At 51.6% G+C, this 8,408-nt stretch overlaps 1 protein-coding gene across 1 annotated transcript; it reads right to left on the bottom strand.

Annotated features, from left to right (window-relative positions):
- Positions 1-2,305: 2,305 nt before the first annotated feature.
- ETV7 (ETS variant 7) lies at positions 2,306-8,135 on the bottom strand. Its single transcript, XM_027665741.1, is given in 8 exon segments — positions 2,306-3,250; positions 3,577-3,677; positions 3,983-4,125; positions 4,408-4,674; positions 5,480-5,587; positions 5,824-5,988; positions 6,259-6,421; positions 8,130-8,135. Coding segments are annotated over 8 exon segments (1,065 nt in total). The 3' UTR covers positions 2,306-3,138.
- Between the last annotated feature and the right edge of the window lie 273 nt (positions 8,136-8,408).

The raw sequence follows: 8,408 nt of genomic DNA, 5'->3' as shown, positions 1-8,408 counted from the left end.
CCTGCACTGAAATTGGCCGTCCCACTCCCGAAATTCAGCACGGATAACGATTCCTCCCAGACAAAAGGTGCCAGGACAGAAAGCTCTTGCTGATTAGGGAGTGCCAAGAGTGGCCCACCAGCTTGACCTCTAACACAAAGGTTCCAGGCTTTCTTTCCTGGGGTAAAGGGTTGTTGTTCCCTTGCAGGAGCCCTGTGCTGAAACTGCCAGTCCAACTCCCAGAAGTGAATATGGGCAAAGATTCCTCCAAGACAAAAGGTGCCAGGATAGAAAACTCTTGCTGCCCATGGAGTGCCCAGGGTGGCCCCCCAACTTTACCTGCATTACAAAGGTTACAGTAGGTTTTCTTTCCTGGGGGAGGGCAGTCATTGACTTGCAGGAGCCCTGTGCTCAAATTGCCAGTCCGACTCCCAAAATTGAATACAGAGGAAGATTCCTCCCAGACAAAAGCTGCTAGGACAGAAAGCTCTTGCTGCCTGTTACACTCTGGATTAAGCTATAAACTGCCCAGAGCAGTTACATTTTTATTTAACACTTTTCAAAAGCCTTTTGGTTCGTTATAACCTCTAATTAGCGTCCGGAGAAAGAGTCACACACTCTTCTCTAAGAGAAATTCTTTTTAATTTAGTGGAAAAAAATAAGATATTTTGGCAAAAGGTTTTTACAGGAGTAAAATTCAACCAAGGAAAAAGCATTTCATTAAAACATTCACACATTCCAGGCCAGAGTGAGTTGTGCTGTAGCCAGTCACAGGCTGCAGGGGTGTGGTGTGCTCGGGCTGCCAGGCAGGTCTGCCTTGACTGACAGCCCAGCTACAGGCCTTCAGCTCTGCCCTGTGCCCTCAGCACAGCCCTTACTATGTCCCTGCAGGTCCTTCCCCACCTGCACACACACACACACACAGAGTGAGTTGGTTCTGACCCATATCAATAATTCAGCAAGATTCAGATCCAGGATCTCACACCTTCCCCCCAGGAAAGAAAACCTTTATTATCTGTCTCTCATGTGCAGGTGGTGGGGCACTCTTGGCACTCTTTGGGCAGCAAAAGCTTTCTGTTGTGACACCTTTTTTCTGGGAGGAATCATCTCCTGTACTGACCTTCAGGAGTGAGACTGGTAGTTTCAGCACAGGGTTCCTGCAAGCCAACAAAAGCCCTTTTTTTCCAGGAAAGAAAGCCTGGAACCTTTGGGTTTCAGGTGCCCTTGGATTTTCACCCTCCGAGATCAAGAGATCAAGGAATGTTGAGGGTTTTTGGCAGCTTCCCAGGCAGGAGAGGAAATTCCCGTCCAAGTCCAGAGTGATCCTGAGTCATCACGGGAAAAACAAGTGAATAGAGGTCATATCACAAGCACCAGGGTCACCAACTGTCACCTGCTCCAATAAAACAAGTACACGGGTTGGGGAAGTGATGGAATGCTCAGTAACCATCAGGGTTGTTCACATGGCAAGAAAGTGTAGGGATGTCTTGTTAAGAGAAGGTCACGAAAAATGCACCCATGGGTGTGTGTTCCAGGAGTGGCACAGGGCCAGCATGGGACAGTTGCCAAGGAAGGAAGTCTGCTGTCCCAGCAAAGATGTCCATCAGGGCTGGAGAAGATTTACCCTTACTCTGATGGATTTTATCCCAAGAAAGATCTGGGTTTAATCTTCCCTGGGGCAAAAAGCCCCCTCTGTGAGAGGAAGGATGAGATCTGGGTGCTTCACTGCACTTTCCTAGCGTGGTGCAGCCCCAGGCTGCAGCTTGGTGGGTGCTGGGTAACCTCCAGCCCCTCTCCTAGCAAGGATTTTGGCCTCTCTTCCTGGCCAGGATCTCCCACAGGCTGTGACCTTACACTCATTTACCCCGTTAGAGCTTCTCCTTTCCTTCTCCTCCCTCACTTGAATTGCCAAGCACCTCTGTTTTGCCAATGAGCTGGTAGTTTTTTTGTGGAAGTGAAACTTCTCAGGCCGTGTTTCCGGAGCTGTGGTACTGCTGAAGCTTTGCCAATCAGCCACCACCCATCCCACCACCACCTCTTGCTGGCTACAGCCCACCAGCACCTCCAGCCTCCAGCTGTAAAGTAGTTTTGGTGGAGCAACACCAGTGACAGCAAAAAAGGAACTGTAATTTCAGGTTGGAAACAACCAGTTTTGGTGGAAACCTCATGGTGCAAAACCCCCCATGTTTGTGCTGTGTTCACCCATCAGCTCCTGAGCGGCTCAGATTGCTGCACTCAGGTGTAGAGAAGTTGCCCAAAGACCTTTGCCCTGGGGAGGAAAGCTGGAATTTCCCAGTTTCAGACCTTTAACCAGCAAGAAGTAGGATTTTCAACTTTACACAGTCACAGGATTTTATTTCCTCAATGAAAAGCAATGTGAAAATATTAGTGGGTATTTTCTGCTTTCAAACACACACACAAACACACTCTGTTCCCTCAAGGCATTCCTGCTTCAAACTCAAAGCAAATAACCACATAGCTGACCAGACTGGGCTCATTGTCATTACTTTCTTTGTTTCTTTTCACATTATTCAATCAGCTAATTACAAAAAGCATTACCTGGAGGGAAAGGAGTTGAAGTGAGAACCAGCTTAGGGCAACCCTGGAGCTTCAGCCAGGCCTGATCCAGGCAGATATTTCACCACACTCCCACCCTTAATCACAGGGGAGCCACTGTGATTCCAGTGTGCACCATTTCTGCAATACAAGTCCATTTACAAGTCAGGGAAATGGCTCAGATTCAGAGCAGGACGTTCACACTCAGGGACACCACTCACTGCAAAGGATGCTCAGCCCAGAGCACACTCTCTGCTCTGCTCAGCACATCTCACTGGAAGAACAGCGTGATCTCTACCAGCAAGTCTGAGCCTTAAAGACAAGCATCAAAGTTTTCAGAGCAAAAATATTACATTCTCTCCCCGAGGGCAGGAGAGAAACAAGCAGAAGACCAGCCCACACACATTCACACGCACTGTCGGGGCTGGGGGATGGTTTCTGGGGGAGTTTTGCTAATGAAGCCCCCGAGATGTCTCAGCTTTGGCTCAGGGCAGGTTTTGAAATCCAGGGCCAGCTCTGTGGCCTTCTGTCCAGGAGACGCAAGAGACACCAGCACTTCCCAGCAGAGCACAAGTCTGTCTGTGAGGCACCTCCAAAGATTTTCTAGAGTGAAACCTCCAGTGGGTCTTCTTTTGAATCTTCATGGTCCTCATTCTCCAGCTGCTCCAGTTTGCTGGATTTCTCATGGACAATCTCCCCTGGAGTCTTCAAAAACCTGCAATACATTCTTGTCATGACTTTAAGGGTATGTCCAAACCCAGCCCCAAACCAGGCTGTAAATACTGGAGCCTTTGCCCTCAACAAGGCCAGGTTGGATGGGCCTTGGGGCAACCTGGTCTAGAGGAAGATGTCCCTGCCCATGGCAGGGGAGATGAACTTTAAGGCCCCTTCCAACCCAAGCCATGATCAGCTGATCTCTGGAGCTCACCAAAGGGGATCTGCCACCCTTGGGCTTTGCTGAGGATCCCAGCTCTTGCTTGGAACCCAGGAAGCACCATCAGATGGGACCTGGGTTCATTTCTCTGTTCTGCTTCATCTCACCTGAACAGCAGCTTCTGCCCTGGCTCCTTTTTGATGATGTTGAGTTTGTAGTAATGTCTGAGTGCTCGTGACATCTTCTCATAGGTCATGTTCATCCTGTTCTGGAAAGGGGAAGAATTGTGGGGTGTTGAGTGAAAGCAAGTGCCAACACCTGTTTTGGGTCTGTCTGCAGCAGGACCACTTGTGGGACATTCTAGATGGTTCCAGTGCAGGTCTCCAACCCAGACTGGCTTCACAATCATCATTTTGCTTTCCAGGGGATGAGAAAGTCCCTCTTTCATTACCAGGTTGGCATCTCAGCACCCACTGTGCCCCCCCTTCCCTGTGCCACCAGCCCTGGGGAACAGGCCATGAAAGGGACCTGCAGAAGCCCAGGGGTGATAAATTTGTTCTTGACAGCATTTACCTTGTGGTTCCCCCAGAGCTGGGCAAGTCCATTGGGGTTAACCACCCGGAAGACCTTGGCTTCCTTGTCTTCCCACCTGATGTAGGGCTCGTAGCGGCTGTCGGAGAGGAGCAGGTACACGTATTCCCACAGCAACCTGCAGTCTTAGCATTGGGAGGGGGAATAAATGGTCACAGAGCTCCCACTGTGCTCCAGCGAGGGTGTATCAGCAACAGGATCACATATGGCAGCAGTGACAATAAATATAAGAAGAGCCCAGAGCACTTGTATTGCGAGATCTCAAAACACAAGCACGAACTACAGTTTGTTCAGGGGGGGAAACTGAGGTGGGGAAGCACGAAATAAAGGGGAGGGAGACAGCTGGGCAGACAGGACAAAGCACCATGTCATTTCCCCAAGGAGACAGGCTACAAATTCTTAATTACCTGCCATTTTCCCATCCACTGGGGCCAACGGGGTTGTGGGAAAGGAGCAGATGGCACCTGCCCTGCAGCCACTCTCTGAGCTCTGATGGGACAGGTTCAGTGGCTCCATGTGGCTGTGGAGCACAGGCTGTTGTGCACAGCCCAGCCAGGAGGGAACAAGGACTGGGGCAGCCTCAGCACTGCAGTCTGCCCCTGCAAATAAAAGGGAGAAAAAGCCAAATAAACACCCTGTGGCACATTAGGGCAGGTCCCAGATCTTCCAAAGCCCTGAAACGGGAGGGGAGGGACAGCCCAGGGTGGTTATCAGCCTGGTGGAGCCCAGGCAGGGGAGGAGGGTGCTGAGGAAAGCCTGGGATTTTCCTAAGGCAGGAGCAGCAGAAAGTCCAAGAGGGTCAGAGGAGATGCCAAGTAGGGTCAGGGTCAGGTACAGAGGAAAAACTGGAACAGGAGGATGTGCCAGAGCACAGGCACCCCCTGGCAAATTGTTGTAGAGACTTAAGGTGTTCATTACTTTACAAGAGCCAGCAGAAGTGCTCAGGATCCACCTCCCAGATCTACCTCCACACACAGCCAGCCACTGATACCAACCTCTCCCCACCCCAACCCCTTCCTGGGCCCCCCCCCCCCAGGGCACTAATAAGCCTCACTGGCCCCCACAGCCTCACCTGGGGCCTCTCCCCACTACCCTTTGGCCCAGAAGCTCTATTTAAGCTCAGCCCTGGCTCCTCAGCCCTTTCCCAGCTATGCAGCAGGACCAGTCTCCAGCAGGGCTGTGCCTCTGCCTGACGATTGACCCTCCCTGATCCAGATCTCACTCTGCAGGCAGATTTCTTAGGGAAGTCACAGACCTGCCTGGTCACTACAGACCCCCCTGGTGCTGCTTAGGCCTGATTCTGACCAGACCTGCTTCATCACCACAAACTTCCCAGATAACATGGACTTTGTTGGACCTGGTTGCCTCTCTCAGGTGCTGTGGGATGGGTTCAGCTGAGCTCCAAACCCCAGGTGTGTGCAACCCACTGGAGCTGTGGGCAGGTTCTGCTTGCTGGGCAGCTGCTGTTCTCCATCCTACCTTCCTCCGTGCTCCTGGCCTTCCCAAAGGGTGAGTTCAGCAAAGGGCTGCACACCAGAGCTCTTCTTTGAGTCTTAATGAAGCAGAGTATTTCATAAAGCACATCACCTACAGGGAAGGCAACTCTGCTCAGATGACTTTGAATAATGGACTTTCTCAGGGTGATGTTGCTGAGGTTATAACATAACATAATAACAAGGTTATTGCCCCCCAACAACAAGGGTTGTCCTTGTCTCCAGCACCAAAGTGCTAAAGCCTGGTCTGCTGGGACCCATCCAGCCCCTCTCAGCAGACCACAGGTTGTGCTTGGATGATCCTTGAGACCCCCTTGCAGTGGGTCTAACCTGAGCTGGGAGCTCGGTGTCTGAAGTCCTCCTTGGTGAGGATGCACAGGGCTTTGCCGTTCATTTCGAACTTGCTCTCGTCAGTTTGCCGAAGGGAATATTCCTTCTCAGCCCATCTGAGCCAGTGGATCACGTCATCCTTGCTCCACAGTGCGGGCTGGATCCCTGAAACCAGGAGCAGCCTCTGAAACAACTCTATCTCCATCCTCAAAACTGCTCAGGGGCAGGGTGGGATTTCTTCTCTATCATCAAATTTTCCCTCTGTATTAAGCACTCACAGATCAAAAACACTCCAAAGAGAGAAAATGAACCCTGATGACGCTTTGTCCCTCTTGCCAGCAGGGAATGGTCCCTGGGTGGGACACTGTGGCTGCACCCACCATATCCCACCCTGTCCTTTAGTAAGCAGCTTTGACTTGCTCAACCTCTACTCACTCAGCCTGCCTGGAAGCTTGAAGATCTCCCCAGTGCTGATGAGTGGCTGTCTGGCCTGGGATGGGGGTGGTAATGAAGCTGCCACAGCAGGGCTGGAAGAGCTGATGGCCACTTTGCCCTGGGGAGAAGAGATCAGACATATCAGTGGGGTCAGTTCCCAGTCCTGGCTTTGGAGATGCCTGCTCCAGTATTTTCAAGCTGTTTTCTCACAGCAGCCTGTTGTGCTCTCTGCAGCTCTTCCATACATCTTCCTCACGTTCTTCCTCGCCCCAGCCCCAGGATGAGTCTCTGGTTGCCCAACTCAGTTTTAGTAGCCAGAGATTCCCCTCTCTTTCTCCAGCTCTTGCCTTTAGCAGAGGAACCTGCCCTCAGTCGGGCTCTGGAAGGAGGTTATCCATCCCCACTGCCCCAGGGGCTTGCAGTAGATGGATCCAAGACTGGCAGAGCCTGCAGTGCCTGTGCTCCCAGTTCCTGCAGGATCCTCAGATTCTCATTGGATGCCCAGGGTTTTAGGACAGCATTCCAATTATTTAGAGCTGAGAAATAAAGCTGGCAATAGTGCTTAGATTTTGTCTTAAAAACACTGTATGAAGAGAGATCTCCAGCTTTATCCCCAGTGATCATTTGGGCACAAGGGGAAATGGCCATCCCACCCCTTTTGTTGATCAGTCATTAAGTTCCAGCCCTTCAACAATTATTTTTCTCTCTCAGCCAGAGCTCATGAGCCACAAGGGAGCTCAGATCCTGCTTCCAGCCCCATCTAGATCTCGAATATTACTGGCAGCCAAGCAGATAATGTTTCCCCTTAAAAATCTATCGATGTGAACCCCAGCAATTTCTCAGCTTCACCCACTGGAAAATTAACAATTTTGCAGGCAAATGGTATTTTCTAAAGCAGTTGCCAACTCTGAGCACTTCAGGCTCAGGCAGGTTTTTGGAGGTGGTTAAAGCAGCCACCCCTTGACTGTGTGTGCAGGGTAGAGAAGCTGAATATCCTGAAAATCAGAGGTGAAGAATATTACAGTGGTGAGGGCTGGAAACATCTTAAACGCAAAGCTGATGTTCCCAAAACCAGGAGAATGTGGGACAGGAGGAATGCACTGCATCCCTCCAGGGAAAAGTGCTTCCCTGGCAGTAGCAGCAGGTTGGTGAGGGGTTTTCCTCAGCAGAAGGACAATTTGGTGGCTGCTGGTTGTCTCTGTAAAGCAGGCAGGTCCATATGACACTGCACAAGAAAACCAGTGGGACTCCAGAATAAACTCTGAGCAGGCTTGGCAGCAATGCAAACTGTCTTTCAGATTCATTCTAAGCAATAAGGGGAAAATAAAAGTGAAAGAAATGAGCAGTGTATTTTGTCTAGAACTATCTAAAAGTTATTTTATTCTCCCATCAGTGAGACTCTCTTACAACAAGATTTACAGTAAAAACAGAACAAATCTGGTGTTTTTCTTGCTCCTAAAGATTTCTAGGCCACGAGATACATTCTGAATTTTTATTACTTTATCCTGATTTTATGTTCTCGCTTTTATCCCCGCTTATCTGCTTCCACACGTTTCCAAGACAGCTTTTCTTTGCTTCAAAAGGAAATACGGTCCTTGGAGGGGTTGGAGCGGGAAAGCCAGAAAAAAAAGGGGTGAAAAGGAACCCCCAGATGTGTGAGAGCAGCTTTTGGCTCAGCCCCAAATGGGTGGGGGGGCGAAGCCCCGCGGCTGCTCCGGGCTCTGCGAGGCCCTTTGGAGATGGGCTGGGTGGGGTGGGGGGGTCACCCTTCAGCCGGGGGATGAGCTTCCACCTCGAATGGAGGGGGGAAAGCCCGTGGGGACGGGGAGGAGGGAGGACGAGGGCCCGGGCAGGGGACAGGCGGTTCCTACCTGCATCCCCGGTGCGACCCGGAGCCCTCGGTGTCCGGCACGGTCAGGTCCCGGCCCCGCGGCCGCCGCGGCTTCGGCGCGATCGTGGCGAGAAACGAAATCGAAACGAGCCGGAGCCCCGGGAGGCAGGAGAGCGGCGGGGGGCAGCGCCCGGGGCCGTGGCCTTCACCCCCCACCACCACCACTCCGCCCCTCTCGGGGCCGTGGACCCGAATCTCCTCCCGCTCCTCCTGGGGAATCCCGCTCCGCCCGGAGCATCCCGGTCCTCCCGGGGCATCC

Source organism: Corapipo altera, unplaced genomic scaffold, assembly GCF_003945725.1.
Source record: "Corapipo altera isolate COAL_440 unplaced genomic scaffold, ASM394572v1 202, whole genome shotgun sequence".
In the NCBI taxonomy this organism is placed as follows: domain Eukaryota; kingdom Metazoa; phylum Chordata; class Aves; order Passeriformes; family Pipridae; genus Corapipo; species Corapipo altera.
The sequence above is the reverse complement of the archived record's forward strand: the minus strand, read 5'-3'. Positions and strand labels throughout refer to the sequence as shown.